The following is a 23,632-nucleotide window of genomic DNA, read 5'->3' on the forward strand; positions in this document are numbered from 1 at the left end:
TTGCATTTTGTCTTTCATTTTGGTCCACTAGGGAGGAAGACTGGCCATAGCATGGATTTCTTCTTCCTACAGAAGATGTCACAGGGGATATGATGGGTTCTGGCTTTTATTAGGGCAGAGGGATTCTTGAGTCAGCAGACAGGAACCCACGGGGAGGGAGGCTAGGTGCGCTCTGTTCACAGAACAGCTTGCTCTCTACAGCAGTCCAATAAGAAACACTTCTGGAATGACATCATTAGTGATGAGAATCCTACAGACCTTTCCTACATGGGGACCCTCACCTTTGCTCACCCACACCCTCAATGTGTAAATTGAAAATTAGCGTCCTTTAGTGTTGGCATCCTCGTAGGCTGCCTGGTGACCACAATGAAGTGCACAATGTGGCCTGAAGAGGGACCACAGGGCTGTCTGGGCAGTCCAGCTGGGCTGTCACACTGTGTCCCAGGGACTGGCCTCGGAAGTTGTGCACTCACACTGCCTCCACATTCCCAGCTGTGAAAGGACACCCTTTGTGAAATGCCTGGAGAGTGACTGATAAAAAGCCCTGAATGTTAAGCAGTACTTTTTTACTGGTGTTCTTCTAACTGGAGGCCATGATTTTAGGGGGAAATAGAGCTACATGAGCCAATTACTCCTTGAGGAAAAAAGTTTGTGCTACATATGGCAGGTAGAACCTGTATTTGAAGGAAGGGCAGTGAGGGAAGCAAGGTTGCTTTTCAAGCTGGATTTCCATTACAGAAGGATTCTTTTTGGTCCCTCTGAAATTGCATAGAAGTCACAGGAGATCCAGGAAAGATTAATGCAGACTGATGCTTGCTATTTTTTCCTGGAGGACTTGGCAGCTCTGTAATTACAGTCAGTGCGTCTGAATCTCCCTCTGGCCCCTGTGTACTGCCCGGCAGTGACACCAGCATCAGAGAGACCTTTGCTTCAGAATTTGTCAAGCAGAACTCTGCCGAGAAACCAAACCTGCCCTGCTGTGCCTCTTGCTGTGGTGATGAGGAATATTCCTTCGCTGAATATCCTCCCTGTGTGCACTGGAGCTGGAACCCCAGGGACTCTTGAGCCTGGAATGGCTCATAGACTGTGATCCAAGAGATACATTTGTAGAGGAATGAGGGAACCATATTTCTATAGCATAATGTATATATATTTATATATATAAAAATGAAATAAATGAGCTGGCTTGCAACACTAGGTGGCAGAGGTGGGATCTCTTCTGCTCTGAGCGCTGTCCTATAAGGCATTGCTTGTTTAAGTACAGTCGCATTTAGTTGGAGCTGCAGGAGAGAGACAGAGAGATTCTCTGTGTTTACAGCCAGCCCAGGCTACGGTGGAGCATCCAACCTGGCCCCCCCTTTCTCCAGCACTTGAAGGGGAGAGTGAGAGGTTATTTGGGAATCTGGCCACCGCGGGTCAGCTTGCGCTGCGACTGGATTGTCAGAGCTGGCAAAGCAGAGCCCAGAGGGACTGAAGGGAGACACGAATCCCATTTTCTTTGAGAGGAGCGAAGAGGGAAAAAAAAAAAAAGATAAATTGAGAGAGAGAGACAGAAGCGAAGAGACGGAGAAAAAGGCAGAGGAAGCGGAGCGAGTGAGAGAGAAGCATGAGGACCTACTGGCTGCACAGTATCTGGGTGCTGGGATTCTTCCTGTCCCTCTTCTCCTTGCAAGGTATGTGCTGAGTTCTTTCTCGCAACCTCCTCAAACCCTTCTGCTTTAATTGAGGCTGATGGACTGAGGATGGCCTGAAACATGGAGCTGGAAGCTGGAGCTTCCTCTCCCCCCCTTTTCCCCTCCAAACCTTCCCCCCCCTTGCCTCAGGAAATAAGCCAAGGAGAGATCTCTGCTGGTGAATCCTATGGTTAGAGGACACTGCATGTGACTGACTTTGCTGCTGTATTTATGCTTTTGCAGAGGGGGAGTTGGTGGGGGGAGTACAGTTAAGATTTGCAAAGGAAAAGAGTGGTGGGTAGAGGTGGGTATCCCCTCCATCCACAGCCGCTGTTTCTCAGCACTTTGGGTCACAAGTACTGATTCTCCTCAATTCTTTACCTTCCTGAGGAGATAAGTGTTAAGTTTCTTTTGGGGCTTTTTGTTTGTTTGTTTGTTTTGTTTTGTTTTGTGGGTTTTTTATTATTTTTATTTTGGTTTTGTCCAGAGAGGGGGAGGTTAGAGGAATCTCTATGCCTCTGGTCTGTCTGAGAAAACACTATGTCCTTCCCCTCTATGCCAGGAGGAAAAAAAAAAAAAAAAGAGAGAGAGTGATGGAGGAAAGACAGGAGATGAAAATTTGTTGGGCTTGGGGTTTTGTTCAGTGGAGAATTGCCAGCTGGGTTTCTTGCTTTAAGAGCCAAGTGTGAGTATGGAATTTAGTTCGAAGTGATGACAGGCATGCTAGCTGGTTTTGAGATGCTTTCTGTAAACAGGAGTTAAGGGTTAATGCATTCCATGCTGTATGTATTAATACATGTCACACATGTACATATAATCATAGCCTTCAAAATTGCAGCTTGTGCATGATCCAGACTCACTCACATCAGTGGTCCTTCCTGAACACACACACACACACACACACACACACACACACACACACACACACTCACTCAGGGATATAGCAGGGAAGATGAATAAACTCACTCTGGCACATACAGTTCTAGCTCCCTAGCACATGCAATTCCTGGAGAGTCTGCTTCTCTTGTGTTCACGTTCTCCCTTCCCCTTTCCCCCCTCCCTCTTTCGAGCCTCCATCCTGAACACTTGTGTTCGAGGTTGCTTGCATATTAAAATCCCTTGCCTGTCCTGCTGCACTAGCATTGTAAGCCTGTGTGCACACATATACACACACATAGGTGAAAATATAACTAAAGAACATAGATGTACTCTATCTGGCCTACTCTGTGCCTCACAGTCTTGCATTTGCAGTGAGCTGCACCCTTAGAGGGTATCTCGCTCACACACGGCTTTTTTCACAGTGCTTTTTTCCCACTCCTGTACATATTAGTGCAGGAGTGCCGTGCATGGAGATATGCCAGTCACAGCTTCCTCACTTCCCCTCAGCTCCTACTTTTACACACAGTCTTGCATGTACTGTTCTCTTCTATTTTGTGTCTACTAAGCAAATTCCCATACAGGCAGGCTCCCTGTCACACACACGCTTTCTATTGCAGCCTCACACCTGTCACTCCTGCAAGCCCTCACTATGGAATCCTTCATTTTTGCCACCTTCTCACATTTGCTGAGTGCTCCTTTTCATACAGTCTCACTTCTCCCATTTCTGGGTCTCATACACATGCTTTTCACTGTCACATATTTTCTCTCAATTTACATTCTCTGAAGTCTGGACTGTGAATCCAACACCAGCACCTTCCAGCTGACTTCCTTCCTTGCTGTGAAGTGGCTATTTCTGACAGGGAAGGAGGATTTTTCTCAGCACACAGGTTGTACATGGGGTAAGAGGAGAATGAGTACCTGTGTAGCATAAGTAGATAACGCCAGCAATGAAGTTGTGTAGCTTGGTGTGAACTTCGCCCTGCTCTGGAGGATTAGACAGAGAACTGTCAAGAAAGATGGACATTGGCAAGTCGTGTTGACTCTGAGCATTGCCTGCCTGTCTGATGCACATTTCCTAGCCTGTAGACCATGGCGCTTGCTCCATGCAGTGTTTTCAAGTCACAAGCCTTCCCTGAGTTGTGACCAGAGCATCCTGATGCCAGCACAGCCAGGAGCTGTTTTAGTCCGTCCTTATAGCTGGAGCTTATGCCAGGCTACGGGCACGGACAGTTTTTACCTTCTGTTTTAGTGAGTTAGGATTGCCACTGTAGTATCAGCCACATTTTGAAGGCTTCAGGGAAGGTCTTTTGAGGTCTGTATTATCACATACCCTCTAAAAAGGCAGAGGCAACCCAGCTGCCCTCCCTAGGTTTTGCGATGGGATAGGGTGGTGTGGTGGTGTATGAGTGTTTGCAAACCTTTTTGCTGCTTTTTCCACTGCTCCCAAACTTCTGGCATGATATAAACCAGAGCACTGCTGGATCTAGTTTCATAGCCAGCAGTAATTTCCCTTCTCCAATGTGAAGAGGGAGAGAATGGGGAGGCAGGAATACTGGGGCTGCATGGGAGGAGTAGAACACTGCCTGCAACAAGCCTGAAGATATTTGATGGAGTTAAAAAGGGGTGGGAAAATATTGTGCCCTTAAACAGACCAAACAAACCAACACAACCTCCCCACAATATTTATTTCAAATTAATTATTTTTCACTGAAAGCTGTGGTAACAAGCCTTGAACGCTTCTCTAACCCTGCTGAGCACAACTCTGTGGAGCTCTTACCCCAGGCAGCGGCAGTATTGGCTTTGGCAGGCAGTGACCCCGCTCAGAGACCTTTGAGCGCGCATCCCTCCAGAGCCGGGCGGCTGAGCCTACACCTCTGCGAGCCACCCAAAACTTGGCCGTGCCCTCTCTCCCCTTTTCCTCGCCGTCCACTTGGGGGTGTACCGCTGACCGCAAAAGCAGCTCCTTGTCTTTCTCCGCTCTCCCAGAGCCAGCAGGCGCGGGGGAGAAGGGGAGCGTCGCCGCTGGCACTGCCGGGCCGAGCCGAGGCTGAATAGCAGCGCTGGGGCTGCGGGGGGAGCGCAGCTGAGCCTGGCAGGAGAGCGAGGGGCTCCGGTGCCAAGCGGCCAGCGCAGGCTGCCGCCCCCAGCGCCTCTGCTCTGCCAGGCGGGATGCAAAGGGCTCTGTGCCTGCCCGCCCGCCTCAGGGGCTTTGGCACAGCTCCAGCCTTTGCTCCTTACCCCCTAGGTGAGATGCTCCAAGTCCTGCACAGAGGATTCCCCCCTGCCATCACTCTGTTTCCTCATTTTGGTGGCTCAGGATTCTTGCATTTCTCTGCTGCTGCACTTCCAGCCCTCCCTGGGAGGCAGGTGGCTCGGAGGCGGGATGGATGTTCCTCGTGCATGGTGCACTGGCCTTCCTGCCCTGTGGGGGCTGGAGGAATAAAAGTACCTACACACCCCAGCACTGCTGGTGGGTGGGATTTTATAGTGGCATGGTGCAGCTCTTCCCTCGAATGGATTCGTTTCTTAGCACAATGTGCCCCACAGCATCTGAGAGATATCAGATTGTTGAAATGGATCGTAAAGCTGAATTTTTCTTTTCCTTTTTTTTCCCCAAGTCAAAAATGGGTGCATGAGTATGGGGTAGAGAAGCAAATGATTAGGGTCTATTAAAAAATTGCATTTAGATAATTTAGAAGAATTTTGTGTTGATGTTTGCACTTTCACTTACTATTACTCTTACTTAGCTGTCAATATGAAAATTAATTTTTATTTCCTCACCCTGAGCATTTTATTTAAAAAAATGAATGCCTTGACAAATTATACATTTCCTTTAGCATTGCTTTAAGTTGAAAATTCTTCTAAACAAATTCTCTGTTGAAAAATAGCAGCTGTTTAAAATCAGCAATTTGCAAAATCCCAGCTTGCTTTAATGAACCTCCCTGACAAGCCCACCTAATTGGTTAATTGTAAAAGACTTTGTGTTTAAAAAAAAACCAAAAAAGAAAAAAAAAAAAAAAAAAAAAGTAAGATACCTCCACAGCCAGTTTAGTGGAGTGGATGGTTTAGGAAAGGACATGCTGAACTGGCCTGCATAGTCCTGGCAACATTTATTTATAACATATTTCTTGAGCTGCTCAAGGGTGTTCTTAAATGAGGAATGAGTCTGATGAAAGAAATCATGGAAACAGTCAGGTAAGTGGTGCAGGCTGCTTTAGGTTGGTCCACAGCACAAATATTATCTGTAGAGTCTCGTGTTTTGTAACGTCACCGGGCAATGCGGGTGTGAGAAATGATCTGTTTGTTACTGGGTGAGGTGTGTGCAATCTGTGGGGATGGAAGTGTGCACCCCAGTGTGCCTGTGCTGAGAATGTGTAATAGATGGGGAGCAGGGAGGGAGCAGCAGCAAGGTGAGTGTGAGTGTGACACTGTGGTGGATGGGGAAGTGCACGGGGCCATTGTGATGCAGTTGGATTACATTGAGATACTGCCAACTGGAGAGGAAAAAAAAGGCTTTTCCTGCTTGCCTAAATGCACTTTTCTTCCTATCTTTTTCCAGTTCTACCTTCTTGAGTAAGGCAAGGGAAACTCTCAAAGGCTGGACTCTATTGATGAGGAGACAACTCACTCAGCTGCCTTGCATTCCCTTAAATGATGAAGAGGTTTAATACATGAAACAATATACTTTTCTTGTAGGCTTAGGACAGGGGAGAAGTAGAGAAGGCTTTTTATCTGCAAATAGGGAGCATTGAAAAGATATCCCAAGTGTTTCTTCCACTTCTATCCAGTGATTGCTGACCATAATAATCAATAATTATACAAGTAAGAACCCATTTCCTCTAGCTGTTATGAATCTCAGCACTCAGCTACCTGCTCAGAGAGCTTTGTTATGATAAGTAAAAAATTGCTTCATCTTTTATTCTCAGATATCTTTTCTCACACAAGAGTTTTACTAGTTCTGTAACAAAGAACCCAGTTCCCAATGTTTTTGGGCACTCCATTTTAGCCTTGGAGGACACTTATGTGTACGCTAATGGTCTGAGGAGGAGATGTGCTCTTTTATAGTTACTCTTTTTACTTTTTTCTTCACTAGCAACAGAGCTCCTTCCAGTCAGGGTGAGGAATACAGCTGCTCTCATCCTAGGCTGCTGGCAGAGCCAGTGCTCTAGGAATGCACACCCTTTCTGTGTGCTGGCTGTGCCTCCTGTGAGCCAAGGCCCTGGCCTTGCTGGTGGGGCCAGGACCCTTCCCCCAGCAGATTTACCCTGTGCAAGGCTGAGTTGCTTAGGATGGGGTTAGACCAGGGGTGGTGATGTATTGGACTGGGTTAGACCAGGGATGGTGATGTCCAGGTCCCAGGGCAGAGCTGGGTGTTGTGTGCAGCTGCCTGGAGAGGATGCTGAGGCTGGGCTGGTGATGGGGAGCTGTATCCCTGCTTGCTTCCCTGTGTGCTGTGAAGAAAGGACAGGTGGCAATAGCTGATGAAGAGTGAGGGCAAGGGATGTCCTTTTTTCTGGGCACATCAGAACATCTGCTGGGTTTTTCTGTGGAAGAGGATCAGCTGAGGTGGTTGCTGTCTGACAGAGGTTGTTAAAGGACTGAATGATTTGAGTGAAGTCTATAATGGTACCAGACAAAGATATCCTGGAGGAGTCTGGAGAAAATCTTTCATGTGTGCCTTTGAACATGGGGACATGTGTTTTGCCAAATATCATCTCCTTTGTGCACAGGGTGCTGCTGGAAGGATGCAGAATTTTACTGTCTGTGGTCCCTAAAAGAAGCATGAACCTTTGCTTTGGTACTCCCTTTTCCTTAAAAAGGTGCATAACAGTTTCATTTGCTGCTCATACTAAATGAGCAATGATTTTGGCAGCTAGTGTACTCTTCCTGCTGTCAATGCATCCATAATAAAACCAGAAATATAAAGCACAGCACAGACCATCCTGTCCCACTCTGAGAGGGAGCTAAGGACATGTGTAGGTGAGTTTGTGAGACACAGCCCTCTCCTGGTGTCAGCAAAGGGCACACATCCTTGCAATCAGCATGGAAGGGGGAAAAATGCTGGGAGTACATGATTCTTACAGGCAGAGGATAAAGAAGCCCAGGTTTGATTCTGTGCTGTGCCATTGCACAGTGGTGCTTTGGCTGATGCTGAATTTCCAGGAAGGTGAGGCATTTCCTTGTGAGGCAGCCCTCCAGTAGGTTACCTGCCTGTGTGGCAGCATTGCCCTGCTCATCTGCAAGGAAGGAAAAGGAAAAGCACTACAAGGGCTGCTACCCTAAGTTTTCTGAGCCTAATGAGTATTCTGTCCCACAGTGAAGTCTTGCTGGCCATATCTGCTGTTTTCATGTTCCTGGGGAAGAAATTCTGCATAACTACATGCTGAGGGTAAAGGGCCCTCTACACTAGACATGCTTATTGGTCACCCTCAAGCATAAAATAGGATTTTTCCGTGGTTGTCATATATAGAGGTAGTGGCCTTTGAATGATACCTCTGGAAGGAGATGGTATTCCAGGCAATGTGAGGGTACACATGTCCAATTAAGGCAGGTTGGTGTGTTGTAGTTTTGGTTTTGTTTGTTTTTGTGTTTTTTTTTTAGGGCTGGTTTGTTTTATTTAAAAAAAAAACAAAAAAACATGAGAAGGCAGGCTTCAGAGGAGGGGCTTTGGCTTAAAGCAAAGGTGAGTGTGATCACAGCTGTGGGCTCACAGTCTGGCTTTTGCAGTCCCTAGGTCATATAAAGCATCCAAAGGAAACTCAGTTGTTGAAATTCATTCCTTTCCCTAGAGTTTGCCTCTGTGTCACCTCATGGATGTAGGTTTCTGCATTTCTTTCTGTTTGGCAGAGCTCTCCCACAAAAAAGGGTGTCCCCCTCCTTTTTCTGGTGATGGTGATTGTGCTGCTGGGAGGGGGAAGATGTGGCAGGCAGGTCATGAGCACTGGCATGAGGAAGGCAGCAAGCAAGGAGACAAACGAAAGGCTGTGGGCCTTTCCAATTGGGAAATCAATAGCATATGAGTATGCAATGTAAGTGTATAATCACAGCTCCCTCCCCTCTGCCCCAAAGCACTTACATTGATGGGGAGTTGCAGGCCAGAACCAATTAATCCTTGCAACCTGCTAGGACAATAACTATTAATATTCTTCTGCATGTACTCTGGTTGCTGCACCTGCTTGAAGGCTGGCTGTGCTTGACCCTCAGCAGCTGACCCAAAGCTCCACCAAGGGAGCAAGACTCTCTGATCACGAGCCCTGCAGCCACTGCACTGTTACCTGACTTGCCCCTGTGGATGTTGGAGAGGCTGACTGGGGGGATGTGTACTTGAATGTCCGAAAAAGGAGGGATTTGCTGGTAAGGTTTTGCCTTATGCAGGAAGGAGGGGTTATTTAAAGGGGCATCTGTGGAATTTTTGAAGTGTAAATGCATTTAGACTTTTCTCATGCTGGTACACCTTCATATAATGAAGCATTTACTCTTTGCCTTATAAAGGTACTTTGTGCAATGGGATCAAAACATCCAGTTTTATTTGTGCCTCTATACACGATCTGTGTATAAAGGTATGGCCTTTGAATAGATCTTCCTTGGCTTTTGGGAAGGTGTATGTATGGAATAGAAGATTATATATACGCACATATATATATATATATATATATATATGCATGCACATGCATTTGAGTGTGTGCTTGTGACAGAAAATGCACAAGTTCCGTGGTAAAGATGCTTGAGAAATGTTAACAAATCTGGTCCAGAGTTGTGTTTTGTGCAAGGGACTTGTCATGAATGTTAGTGCAGGAGGTGAATGCAGCCTGATTGCTGATAGGAATGTCTGTGTAGCTATGTGTGCTTTTGGAGTGACCATTATTCATAATGCATTTGCATCCTATCTTGACATGGCAAGAGATTATTGCAGTGAAACAGAATTGTTTCCGTGGCTTGGCTACCCCTCCTCATCTTTCTGTGATAGCCTCAGTGTAAGGTGGCAACTTAGTCACACTTCAGTCACCTGGGCAGGAAAAATGGCCTAGAGAGTGGAAAGGACATGTTTGATTCTTACACTTTCATGGGAGAGTTTCTGGGAATAGAAGGAAGAAGATAAAAGGAGGCTTTCTTACATGCACAAGTTGCATTGTTTTTTATTTAGACCAACATGTTCAAAAATCGTACAACCCGACTGAACCCACCTTCCTTGTGTAGTTATGCTACATTATGAGCTGGATGCAGCCTGAAGCAGTAAAATCAGCAACTTTGTACTCTGGCTGTTACCTTCATTAACACAGCTTTGCTGATTTAACCTCCTCAACAGCACAGGCTCTGTCCAGTGTGGCTGTGTTCTGTCCAGTCTCAGTTTGGGTAGCTGAACAAGATAGACCTGCCTGGGCGTGCCCTCATGAGATGTTCTGCATTTCTCATCTCCTGGAGAGGAAAGGAAACTATTTGTCTGGAAGAGTTGTGCTGTATCGATATTGGGCTTTTATGAACAGTAATTTCTTGGTGATTCAAAGAAAAAAAAATTAATCATGCTAGCCAACTACTGTAAGAGCTGTCTGTAGTTGAGGCCAGCTAAGGGAGGGAAGGCAGGAAACAGTGGGAGCTAAAGTGAGGGTACATAAACTCTCCAATTTCATGTATCCTAGGTGCCTATTGGTGACTGGTTTCTGTACTATCCAGCAGCCACAGAGCTGCAACAGATTGGGATGTTGATAAAAAAAAAAAGTCCAGCTGCAGCATGAGGTAAATGAGCTGTGGCATTGCCCCAGAGGGACCTAGAGCTACGGTCAGCAGTGCAGTCTTCCTTCTCCTTTGGCCTGCTGTGTGCATAGAGGAAAGAAAGAAAAGGCCATTCTGGCTGGCCTTGCTCTGTCTATCCCAATGTAAATATTTGTAGCAGCAGCCTTTTCTTCAGGCTTCAAGGAACCTCACAAGACCCCTGCATGTAGGCTCTGCTCATCCCCTGGTCAACCCCAAGAATTTTTGGTTTCTTCTTCTTCCTGCTGACCAAAGTGACCCAAATCACCACAAAAATTGAAACAAACCCCTCAAGCTCTCCTGGATGCTGAAGCTTTGGTTTAGCTGCTGTGAAGGAGGAATGGCCATGTGAAACGTACTGGGGAGGCAGAAGACTTCCAAGCTCTACTTTCTCTCTACACACAGGAGTAATAGCACTGTAATTCTTTCAGTCCCGGGGATGCTAAGTGAGAAGAGGTTTTGAAATTGTTACAGGGAGGGTCTTAGGGTGACCTTGATCTAGAAGAAACTTTCTTGTGAAGCTGCCAGCTTTCCTTGGTGCTTGGGGATAATAATGTCGAGTTTTGGGTTCGATCCTCATGTGGACGATTCACTTTAAAGCTGGACTCAATGGTCCTTGTGGGTTCTTTCCAACACAGAATGTTCTGTGATTCAGATGTCTTGAGAGCTGGCAGGAACCTTGACAGTTTTTTTCTGAACTCTTTCTCAAGTTCTCCACAAGTTTGTTGAAGCAAAACAAAGACCTTTGCACAACATTTCTGCTTCACCAAAATGGAATTTTTCTAATAAAGAATAAAAAGGTGTTTTGTTAGAAAAAATCCAGCTTGAGTTTCAAGAACAGATTAAGGCACAAGTGCTTAAAGGCTTTCCTGTGATGTGTTATCTTCTGTCATAAGACTGCATCAGAGTCTCAACTGATGTCTAAAACAAAAAAGTTCTGAAAATTGTGGCCTTTGTAGTTGTTATCAAAAATTTGAAAATGTTACCTGAGTGCAGCCAACAGCTGGTGTCTGTCCTGAGCCTGCAGGCAGCTGAAAGTGCTGTACTGAAGATTTGCTTCCACCTTTTTTGGAACTGGATTTCCTTGAAAGAGACCCAGCTGGTGTCACTGTGGAGGAGGGAATGTCCAGTGAGCAGAGCTCGTGTCCTGTAGCGATGCTGTGTCTGAACCAGAGGACGAGCATGTGCATGTGTCTGTGTGTGCATGGCATGTGCAGGGCCTGTGCTGTGAGCACCAGAATTGCAGTCTAGCCAGATAACAAGCTGTTGTTGTTTACAGCACTTGGTTCCGGGCACTTCAATTCCAGAAAGATGTAAACAAAATTAGAGGGAATTCAGAGGATTGCAAGGAGAATGATTAAGGGGCTGGAGGGACTGACTTATGAAGAATGCTTGTGAAAGCTAAATATATAGCTGTTTTGGCTAAATGACTAAAGAGGAGCTATGCTAATGATGTAGGCATACTGGAAAGGCATGAAGAATTGTCTAGTGTGGACTCAGAGCTAGAAGAGTCTCTCATGATAGAAAATTTGGAGGAGGAAAGAAAAAAATTGGCAGGAGAGGAAAGATTGTTAATGCATGAAAGAGATTAGATGGTGATATAGCTTTGTTAAGAATCATGGTGGAATTGCTGTCATTTGGGACATCTGAAGTTTGGCTGGGCAGAACCCTGGAGAATAATCCATGCACTACAAGCATGAAAAGGTCCCTTGAGAGACAGTCTAGATGCCTTAATAGATTTTTATGCTGTCATTAATTTCTGAATCACAGCTAATACTTCCAGTCTGACAAAGAACCATATTCTTTAAAGTGTTCTTCTTTCTTGCCTTGTATTATTTGTGCTGTGATGCAAATACTGGTGCAAGATGTGAGGAAGTCCTCTATATTAACAATTGAAATCCTTATTGTATCACCTTCTTGACTCAAAGACCGTTTTCCTCTTTCTTTTTGCGGAATGTTCATTCAGGTTTGTCTGATAGGTGAGAAAAGGCAGCCTGCTGGATGCCCAATAAGGTGAAAACTCAGTGTCTGTAACTCTGTCCTGTGAGTTGTGTTAGGCTTTGACAGGTTCTCCATTGACACATGTGGTACATATAGGCTCTGTTTTTTTCACCCTGGGAGTGCTGGCCAACAGCCGGTTGAACATGAGCCAGCAGTGTGCCCTGGTGGCCAAGAAGGCCAATGGCATCCTGGCCTGTGTCAGGGATAATGTGGCCAGCAGGAGCAGGGAGGTCATCCTTCCCCTGTACTCAGCACTGGTGAGGCCACACCTCGAGTGCTGTGTCCAGTTCTGGCCCCTCGGTTTGGGAAGGCTGTCAAGAGGCTTGAGCATGTCCAGAGGAGGCAACAAGGCTGGTGAGGGGCTTGGAACACAAGCCCTATGAGGAACATTTGAAGGAGCTGAGGCTGTTTAGCCTGGAGAAGAGGAGGTTCAGAGGTGACCTTATTGCTCTTGACAACTTCCTGAAGGGAGGTTGTAGACAGATGGGGGTTGGTCTCTTCCACAGTGCAGCAGTGACAGAACAAGAGGACAAAGACTCGAGCTATGTCAGGGAAGGTATAAGTTGGATATTAGGAAGAAATTTTTCACTGAAAGAATCATAAAGTACTGGAATGCTCTTCCCAGGGAGGTGGCAGAATCACCATCTCTGGATGTGTTTAGGAAAAGACTGGACATGGCACTTGGTGCTATAGACTAGTTGAGGTGTTAGGGCATAGGTTGGACTTGATGATCTTAGAGGTCTCTTCCAACCTCATTATTCTGTGATTCTTTACCTTGCACATTCTCAAAACGAGTAACTGAACACTGGACTGCTCCCTTCGGGCTCAGAAGTTGATGTAGTTGAGCCCGTAGCATTCCTGGCATGTCACAAGAGCTGAGCCCTCCCAGGGCCATCTGTGAGCTGGAGGGAACTGGGCCAGTGAGGGAGGCAGCAGCAGAACAAGATGGCAGGAGACTGCCAGGCTGATCAGCAGCATGTGGGGATGGTGCATCTGGTTTGCTCTTATCTCACCTGCAGCAAGAACTGAAGAGTGAAATTGGTGCTGTTGGCTGCTGGGTTTAATGGGAATGAGAGCAGACAGAATTGAGAGCTAGTTTTGTAGTGGATGCTGGCTGGCACCATGGACTTCCAGAGGTAAAAGGTATTGTGGCTGGAGTGAAAGAGCCAGGATACATAATGGGAATTATCCAGACTGAAGATTATTTGTGCCATGGTTGCAGACCCAGAGAGAGTTCATGATGGTTTATTAGCTCAGGTACAGCACTATGCAAATTGCAATCTGTTTCCTGGGCAGGAGGCAAGGAGCACCATTTTGCATTGCATGCAGTCCAGACTGTTCAGTGTTGCTGGATCTTTCCCAGTCAGTGCAAGGCCTGTTTGAGGGCCTCAGCAGCTCAGCAGTGCCAAGGAACAAAACGTGGAGACTGCTGACTCTGGGTGGAAATAGATGCTACTCAGCTTGGACTTTTCGACTAGCCTTGTTATGCTGCTGGTAATGGCATCCTTACCAAATGCACCTCAGCAGGGTGGGGGAGCTCATCAGCTCAGATGTGGTGCAGTGGGACTGCAGTTGGGCTCTGGCTCTGAACAACAGACAAGAAACATTGTAGACTTGGGTTGCCTGTGCTGAACGTGTTGACTTTTGATGAGGGAATCTCCTCTTAAAAAAATAAGTAAGTCCTAGAAAGAATAAAAAATCACCCCTTACCCTCCATCTTTGCATTAGATAGAGGTTCTGCATTTGTGCCACAATGGGAAAACAGGGAGATGTGAGAAATTAACTAAAAGGTGATGAAGTGGAGAAGATTAGAAACACTAGAGGTGATAATCTGCGTTGGCAGATATGAATTGCTCGGGAATAGTAGCGTGCTTGCTCATGGAAGTGGAGAACTTGGAATAGAGGTTCAAAGACCAATGGACCTATTGTTTCCCCAGTATTATTTTGGCAATCTCTGTGCCCTTGTGTGGCACAACTCATCAAGAGAGATGGAGAACTACTGTTCCTACCATTTGCAGTGTCACCTAAGAGGAGGGACTGTATGTTCGCAGCCCAAAGGATGAGGTTTCTCAGCCCTGGCTCACTGCAGAGAGAGGGATGGGGTGAGAGCAAGATAATTGGTGTAGTAATTGTGTTTTTTGCATGCAGGAAATTGATTTGTTACAGCACCTTTGAATCATTGTTCCGTAGGATTTTGCTAATCTCATTCTAACCCCGGCAGAACGTTTGGTGCTTTGCACCTGCCGGTTGAGCCACAGCGCGATGCTGCTGCCTCCTTTAGTCACTGGAGCAAAGGCACAGCAGCAGAGACCCTGAAATACATTCCTGCAACTGGGGGTGCAGGATGGAGCTCTGGGTCCCTCTCTGGGTTACACGAATTGCAACTTTGAGAGGAAAAGAGAGACCCAGGGTGTTATAAGGAACAGGACAATTGGTGGCAGACTTGTGGTTGTTTTGCTGTGCTGAGCTTCTGAAGAAAAACCCAAGCAATTCAAAGGCAAAATTAAAGATCATTCAGACATCCATTTTCTCAAATTCCTGTATAGATGTCTAACAGCAGCATTACCTAATAGCAATGCTCATAGGAAGGGGAACTCTTCTCAAATTAATTTTTTTGTTTGTTTGTTTTTCTGCAATTCACATGTTTGAACTAAGTGAAAAAAGTAGATTGATACTATATAGTCACTACTTTTGTTAGTAGCCAGAGCTGGTGCTGTAAAAATCACATGAATCACATGAATAGTAAAAAGAGAAACTGTTTGGGAAAATATGGTTGTTTTATGAAAACTGTTACAAAGAAGAATTTCTCATGGCTAGGATGGCCTTTTTGAAAGAAGTGGAGACTGCTTCTAAGCCAGTACAATATAAGACCTTGAAATCTATTTCTGTTCAAAAATAGAGCAAGATCTGGAACATGGCTGTCCCACAGTTCGGAAAGCACGATAATTCCCAAGCCCTGGGCTGCTTTGGAGATGTCTAATTTTTCTCCCCAGTTGTGTTTTTAGCCACTATACATGTTAGAGCTCTATGACTTCCACCATTCAAAGGGGCTTGCATTAAGTGCTAGATAGTAGGCAAGCAAAATAAGTCTGCACCTGCCACACAGACACAGGTGAAGAAGTTCACATTTCCAAAAGCACCTCGCTCCCAGATCTCTGTTCCTTGGCTTGCTGTGCTGAAGGCAGGCCGTGGAAGAGCCCCTACTTGTCACAGCAGATGGCTGAGAAATGCTTGTTGGCTCTGTGAGCAGAGGTGGCAGCAGCAGCACAGCCCTTGCAGGTATCTCAGCAGCAATATTGGGGATGGTGGCTACAAAAAGGGAGCTGACACTCTGTATTTCCCTGGGCAGTTTTGGAGGAGGGCAGCTCTGTTGCATTTGTAAAATGTACAGTGTAGTATCTGCTCTGCAGTCTGCAGTCAGTGTGGTCAATTTCTTTTTACTCCTGATGTTGGCTCGCTGCAGCTGCAAGGAAGGGGAAAGCATAGCTCTTTTCTTTCATCTCCCTGCATTAAACTTTAACCACATATCCCACTTCATGTTTCCTACTGCTGCAGCTTTATGACCAAAACAAGGGACCAAAGATGTACTTGTAGTAAAACCAAGTAGTCCAACAACTTTTATGATGTCTACTTCCTGCACCAGGGTTATACTGAGAATGTATGATCTAATGTTTTTTTAGAAAACCATCAGTTCTGCGTTGGAGTTTGAGTTCTGCTCTTTGGCCTTGGTTGTTGTGGGGTAGAAGATTGCCTAAGTCCTCCTCAATGATTTTTTGCCTTTTCAGAGTATTTTATGTGGAAAAAAAAAAAAAAACAAAACAAAACAAGGAAGGAGAAAAAAAACCTGTAAGGGCTATTTGTCTGGGTTAGGTAGACCCAAGGTAGAGTCTCTAATCCAATTTCATGGAGCAGAGGCTTCAAGCCTGGATTTATGCTGCCTCTCTCTAGGAGGTTAAGGATGAGCTGTTCAGTTTGGTTGTCCTTGGCAGTACCTGTTCCAACCTGAGGCTACAGAAATCCTAAACTGAGATGTATCTGTGAGGGGAAGAGTTGTAACCTGTGTCCTTTTATCAAAGATTGTTCTGCCCTACTGCATGAGGGGATACCTTTACCCTTCTGCTTTTACCCAGCAGTTTGTTTCTGTCTTGTTTGTTCCTCTTGTTGAGAGTACTCCAACCAGAGCATCTTTGGTCCACTGCAAGCAAATTTCTTATGGGGTCTGATCTGGAGCTTAAGGGTTGCATCTTGGAAAACAGACACATTATTTAATTTGCAGAAACTACAGGACCAGTGACGTGAATGCAAGAAATAAAGCATCTACCTGGATTCTTGGATTCAATAGTGTCTTGCAGTGCAGGCTGGCAGTTGGAAGAAACACTTTCTCATGCATAAATTTGGGCACCTTTGAGTTGCAAATGACTAAGAGACAATAAAACACACATTGCCACTTTCATGGGGACACCTTTAAAGCCAGGACTGCGCTTTCAATTAACTCTGCCGTATGTGGCCAAAGTCGACAGTGCATAAAACTTTGATAATTTCACATTTTAAAAATGTATCGGAAACTCTCATTCGTGTATCGTCACTGAAAATTTCATGAATTGCACATTTCCTGGTGTTAGATGTTCAATAAACTTAAATTATGCAGCAATTTACATCTAGAAGATTTGCTTTAAAACTGAAGACTGGCTTCTTCTCTTCTGGGTTGAGAACAGCTCTTTCTTTTTCTGCCTCCAACAGTTAAAATGGGAAGTTTTGTTCAGAAATCGTTGGAGATCTGTACTGGCCACTTAGTAGGAAAAACTGACATGAGGGAGATGTGAAAGGTATCAGCAAATGGCTGGACACAGGTGTATCCCTCTTGTTTGAGCTTGATGTTACTTTTTTATTCATTTCATGGGCATCAGTATTGGAAGTATCCAGAAAATTTTCAACAAGACTTTCTGTATTTTAGTGCTTTTTCAACTAATTGGGGAACTTGAGATTAGAGGGAAGAGCAAACTTGAATGAAACCAGTTTGTGAAATCCCAGATGGGAGTTATTAGCAAAGAGTAATTCCAGGACAGGAGCAGTCAGGTTGCTGGGGACATCTCCCTAGACTGTAGACTCCCAAGGTAAACTCCCAGTTTGAGAGGATGAAATTATGGGGTGTTCTGTTCATTGATGCAGACCAGTTCTTGAAGTACCCTGCTCAACTCAAGAAGTGCTTTATTTCCATGCCATATCCAAATTTGTACCTTTATCTGAGTGACCTCAAAGGAATAACATGCACTGTGATGAGGAAGACTTTAAACAAAGCTCTCTGGAGCTATTTCCTCCCTTTCAGTAATCTCATTTCAAAGCTTTTCATGGTTACCCAGCTTTCTCATCTTCCTTGTCCTTACTGCAACCAAGCTGAGAGTATATGCACGTTCTAACACACTCCTGCTTTTCCATAAATGATCTCTATGCTCAACTATGGATGAAGAGTAAAGAAGAAAGATTAGAACCCAAGGCACCTATGTACATCCTGAGATAGCATCCTGACAAGCATGCATTCTCAGGTGGATTTTTTGACCATGACAATGATGGTTTGTAAGAGAGGTGTCTTAAAATTGCCTCAAATGTCCCAAAGAGTGCTTCTAATCAGGAGATGGATCCTGCAATACTGCTTCATGACTTCCATCACCTATCACATCTAGGAGTAGAAAAAATAGGACATACTATGCAGGTTTTTTTGCCATCAACTTAAAAAAAAAAAAAAAAGACAAAAAAAAAAAAAAAAAAAAAGGTTGGGCCCTGTTAATCCTAGCTGACCATGTAGAAACCAAAGGTTAAGATTTTTCTCTAAAGTTGTGAGCTAGGCTGGTGGCAGAGTGGAATCTGGAGGACTTGTTCTCTGTCCAGTTCCCTTGCACAGCACTCCTGTGCCTAATGCAGCGCCTCCCTAGTTTGAGTCTCCCTGAGCAGAGTAATGGGCAGCACTGCTGGCAGAAAAGGTGAAGGAGAGAGCAGAGGTGCAGGGAAGTAGTCAAGGAGAGAGAGGTTCCTTCTTGTTTGTAAGGAAGATGTCTGAAGGAAGGAATGGGGTGGATTTGACAACAGTGCAGGGAGGAGGGGAACAGAAGTGCCTGACAAGCTTTTGAAGCTCTGTTTGCTTAATGGGAGCTCTTGCAAAGACACAGTCTGCATAAGCCATCAAGAGAAGATGGCTTCTCCCAGGGCCCTTGCAGCTGCACCAGGCTATGATAACAGAAATTAACTTCATCTCCTTTGTCTTGCTTTCCAAGAGCCCCAGAATAGTAGTTATGAAAACGGTGCTGTTTAATATTGTCTTTGATCGAGCAATCCAACGGGAGCCCTGGGCTTGTTCAGCTCGGCTTTGTTAGTTTCAGACCCCAAGGCAACAAGCCGTTGCCTTCAAAGCCCAGGCAGGGCTGCATTAAGTGTGAGGCATGCAGCAGAAATCCCAGTTTGTCAATTCAAATGGTGCTCACCTAGCAGCAGTGCCTGTGCATTTAGATCCACAGCAAAATGCGGGAAGCAGGGCACACAGATATCCCCTCTGGAAAGCACCTGGATCAGAAGCCAACCAACAAGGCAACACCCTCAAAAGACAGAAAAACAGGGTGTTTTTTTCCTGTTATTATCTGGTTTTAATATGCTGCCTTTTTTATTTGTTGCCAACTGGTATCCCAGTACACTGCAGCCAAGCAGTGTGTGATGCATGAGGACAGCATCACTGCAGAAGAAAGCTTCCATTCATCTCCTTCACCTCCCTGTGGTAGATGGGTATCTTTCCTTCAACTCTCCCTGTGGGCACTGCATGTACACCTTGGCCAAGGCCCCCATTCTAGCTAGGTACAAGCACTGGAAGTCACCGAGCCTCTGACTTAGCAAGAGTCAGCTCTGGGAGATATTTGCTACTTAACCAATACACAGCATGAAAGCAACTACTGGAAAAGGTCTGTGCTAGGGGTGGTGTGCAGGAGGGCCTGTGAGAACCAGGAGGGTACAAACAGCTCATCTGTTTCCAGGTGGGTGGTTACCTAACCTAAGTTAACCCATGGGGACCCAAGTGCAGGGACTAATGGTCTCCCTGCAGGCACTGCTGAGAGATGGAACTATGTGCTGAGGAAAAGACTGGCGTGCTTTCTTTGTTTAGTCTCTTTAATTGCTTAATTATGAGACTCATTCTACTTTGTGTTCCCCTGTATGTCAAACGGGGGTGTGATCAGCTTTTCTTAAGTGGTTGTATGGGGCTCATGAAAGTTATAAATAGAGCAGGGACTCTTTGGATGCCTTGAAGAGCCCACTTCTCAGTTTACTGGGAAATGATGACCATGGTGCTTAGTCTCAATATTCACATCTCTGTAAACTGCATCTAGAGTAGGTTTGATTATGAAATGTCCTGGAAATTGTTGTGCTACTTTCCTCTTATTATGGAAACCATGTGCTCCCATTGAAATAAAGGAGTACCAAAGGTATAATATTTAAGATATACAATTTGTTATAATAAAATTTGGAAAGTTGGAGGAGTTTCAGAAGCAAGTAGTTTAGTGAAAATATTTCATGTGACAAGGATAACACCTGCCATTACTGCAGTCAGGGTAAGATTTAGACAGGCCATATAAACACTTCAGGTATATGTTCTCTCAAACCTGACATAAACAAATTGATCTTTAGTTTCCAGAACCAGGTGTTCCTGAGCACAGTTAGAGAAAATAGAACAAGCATCTCCTTTCTGTTCCAGTAGTGCTTGTCCTAGCACTGCACATTGTTTTGTTATGTGCAGTGATGCTTGACACCTCTCTTCAGCTTAGCAGGCAAGCAAAGGGACTCACCCTACAGCGTGCTCTCGCATCTATTTTAGGAAGGATCAGCAGAAACTCTGGACAGCAGTTGAAGCTTTTCTGAGATTCTGGTTCATTGCTTGCCTCTTGAAATTATTGTTGTTTCTCTGATTGTGTCCCAGTAGGACTTCTGTTTCTTCTCTGTACCGTGTAAGGCAACACAGTGACAGTGAGAACTTCATTGATCCAACTAGAAAGAGAAACATAAACGATGGCAAAAGTTTTGTTGTTTAAAGGTAACTGAGAACTGCAGAGGAGGGAGTTGCTTTTGCTGTGGTGAAGTAAGTTATGTTCCCTCTCTCTGAACTTGCTCAAAAAAGTGATCGCGGTTTAAAAAAAGCTCATGCAAGTATGAGTAAGCCAGGGTTTAGTGCTAAGAGGCAAAACTTTTGGGTCCCCATAAAGTTTTGTCCTTAATAGCAACTACTCCTGTCTCAGCATGTCAGTGTTCCCTCCCATTAAAGGAGCAGAGGGACTCTGTAGAATTTTAAGAAGAGGTTTCATATAGTCAGATGCTGAAGAAGTACAAAGAATTTCACATTATGAGCTACAGGAGAAAAGATTCAGTATGTAACTTCTAGCTTCAGTCCTGGATGCAGAGGAGGTGGATGGAGGGTAAAGGAGGCTGGAAATTAAAATAAGCCAATATCCTAAACTATATTTTAATTGAATTTTCAATATCTTCACCTTGGATATTATCATAGTAGGCATTAAACCCATGCACATTATTCTGTGACTGTATACTATGTACAGTAAAAGCACCAGCTATTAAAATGGGATAATATAAAAAGATCTTTCAGCATGCCTTCAAAATTGCTCAGTACTGTTGCTTATGCAATATTTTCTATTTCTGAAAGCATAGAAGCCTGGAATTAAGTAGAGAAGCCTTTTTAGGTTGGCAGGGCAGTTCCTCCCCACTTGACCAGTGCAAGCTCTTTCACACAATGTACAATGATAGTTAAAATCAGCCCCCTCATATCCATGCTGTTTAATTACAAAGGAAAGCCACAGCATTTCAGAACAGAAAGATATGGGTTTGTTAAGATACTGGACTGATTCTCAGGGGGAGCTGAGCCTAATTCCTGCCTTTGCCACAGGCTCTCTTTAAGTCAGTCAATTAATCAGTTTGTGCCTTAGCTTACCTGTCTACACAATGAAAATGAAGACAAAAGAAGCTCCAGCCCCATCTTCCCCATACATAAAAGATGCTCTCTGTGTGATGGGTCCCAATCTTCTCTCTGTTCTTTTATTGCTGTTTGGTACAAAGGTGTCTTCTTTCTAGGAGGGAAGTTCAGTTGATCTGTGCTTTCTTTTTTCAGTGTTTCTCTAGCTCCATGGATAAATGTGGTACTATACTGAGTTAAGCTGAAACAAAGTCTTTGCTACAAAAACTTGCACAAGTTAAATCTATTGGATCATTTGATCTATCTTGTCAATTATGCTCACCTGTACCTTGTGGAGCAGAGTGGTAGTCCGTGAGTAGTTAAGGATGTGATTGAATTTTCATTATGAGGCTAATATTTGTTCCTTGGTACTCATCACAGACAATAAAGAATCAGTCAGTTTGGGGGATGACTTAGCAGTTTTTTAATGAAGCTGAAGTCAACTGGATTATATTTCCCTGACTTTTATGTGTAAAAAACCGAAAAAACAGCATGTGATGTATGAAATTTTATCTTATAAATATTAATGAAAGCATAAAGAATTTCTTTACACTCTTATTTGTAGTAACAACAAAGAAAAAGGGAGAGAAAGCGAGACATTTTATTTTCCTGCAGTTGTTGACTGCAGATGAACACTGTTGGATCAAGATGAGTTGACTAGGTTTTAATTTTAAAAGTTAGGATTCCAAATAATGAGATCAAAATGGTTCATTGACTTGTTCCAGTGAACAACTTCTTGAGGTTAGGCTTTCATTAAAAAACTGTGTAGTGCTGTCTTTAACACTGTCTCTATCCCTTTTCCCATATCAAGAGGAAGTTTGCTCTAATCACAATTCCCTGGAGAGGTCTTTTATTGGTGAAAGGCAAAAAGCTTCCACTAAATGCTAATTAGAGAAGCTGATTGGAAATTGCCACTTTTGTAAATTGGCACTTTTCAAAGACTCCTCAATCCCTGGGCTTTTTCTTTGGTGGGGGGAAAGGTGAGACAATTACCCTTCTGCTCTGACTTGCTACATCCAGGATGATGTAAGAAGGATGGTCACCTCTCCTGTTTTGCTCTTCAGACATCAAAGATCACAGCCAGACTAGTCCTCTGTGGCTCTCCTCAAAGCTGTAAAACCTGCAGCAGTGCTGGGCCTCTGAACTGGCTGGATCACAGATCATGATGCACTCTTGAAGTAAGGACACACAGAAGGCAACAGGGAAAAAGATTGTGGAGAAAAGATCAAAAGGAAAGCTGTGGAGCTAGGCCTGTTTGTGCCTTTCCTCACTGACTGGAGTCACATCTGTGGCTTACCAAATGCACTGGGGTTCATTGCAACATCCTTTTCAAAGCAGCTATGTACTTCTTACCTTTTTCAGCTTTTGCAAGATGTCTTGGTGAAGCAAAGGTCCTTCAAAACCACCCTCAATCAGGGTTGGCATTTTCTTGTGTTCGCAACAGCCTGATGAAACAATGTGTGGAGGTTGCCACACTTCTCCTTTATTTTGTAAGAGGAAGCAAAAATCTTCAGTGACAAACTATTCTTCTTATATTTTGTGACAAAGACTGGAAGCAATTCTGTTCAGTCACCGAACTCACCTTGACTCCTCTCATGCAAATGCCATAATTCAGAAGTTCTTAGCGGTGTGCAGTGCAGAGCCCTTGCCTATGGATCTGCACCATCTGTGGTGTTTTCACTTAAATGATGGCAAAGGTGCAGGGTATCACCAGGGAAACAAAAGGCAGGCTCTGGATTATCAATTCAGTAATTCTGGAGCAGTGGCTTCTTTGCCAGGAACAAGGCTTCTGTGTAACTGGTCTACTGTGTAATTAGTGACTAATGGAACAACAACTGCCAGTTTATTAATTGTTATTGTAGCTGTATACAGAGCATTGTTCTCTCTGTGACAGACATATAAATTGTGTGCAACTGTGTTGTCCTTTCCAGAGCAGCTCTCTCTAGAGTTAGGTGTCAATAATGAAATGCAGCTGTTCCTCGAGGATGGATAATGTTATCTCTAAGGGCTTGTCTAGGCAGAGCACATGGGAAAGTTGATCTGAATTAAGTAACAAGGTGGGTTTCAAGTGGATTATGTAAAATGTATTAAACTGATGCATGCACTCACACTTGTTTGGAATTAAAAATGGCCTTCATTTGATTTAGTTTAATTTTCCTTTAAAGGGAATCCAACTAAATTGAATTAAAGCCACTTTAATGCTGGCTGAAAGTGTGAACGTTAATTTTCCCGTGATCCAAAGTAAAAGTTCACCCTGTTATTTTCCTAAGAAGAGGGCAAAGGTTCTCTTGGTATTCCTGGACATGGTGCTGAGCAAATGTGAAAGTTGCCTTGA

The 23,632-nt window shown here is 44.5% G+C and overlaps 1 protein-coding gene across 1 annotated transcript in view; it reads left to right on the forward strand.

Annotated features, from left to right (window-relative positions):
• The first annotated feature begins 1,237 nt into the window (after positions 1-1,237).
• Positions 1,238-23,632, forward strand: part of LSAMP (limbic system associated membrane protein) — a 990,108-nt gene continuing 967,713 nt past the window's right edge. The window contains exon 1 of the mRNA XM_077174291.1: positions 1,238-1,673. Within this exon, the coding sequence (XP_077030406.1) occupies positions 1,607-1,673 (67 nt within the window). The 5' untranslated portion in view covers positions 1,238-1,606. The remainder of the gene's footprint in view (positions 1,674-23,632) is intronic.

The sequence above is a fragment of the Agelaius phoeniceus genome, chromosome 2 (assembly GCF_051311805.1).
Source record: "Agelaius phoeniceus isolate bAgePho1 chromosome 2, bAgePho1.hap1, whole genome shotgun sequence".
NCBI classification, from domain to species: domain Eukaryota; kingdom Metazoa; phylum Chordata; class Aves; order Passeriformes; family Icteridae; genus Agelaius; species Agelaius phoeniceus.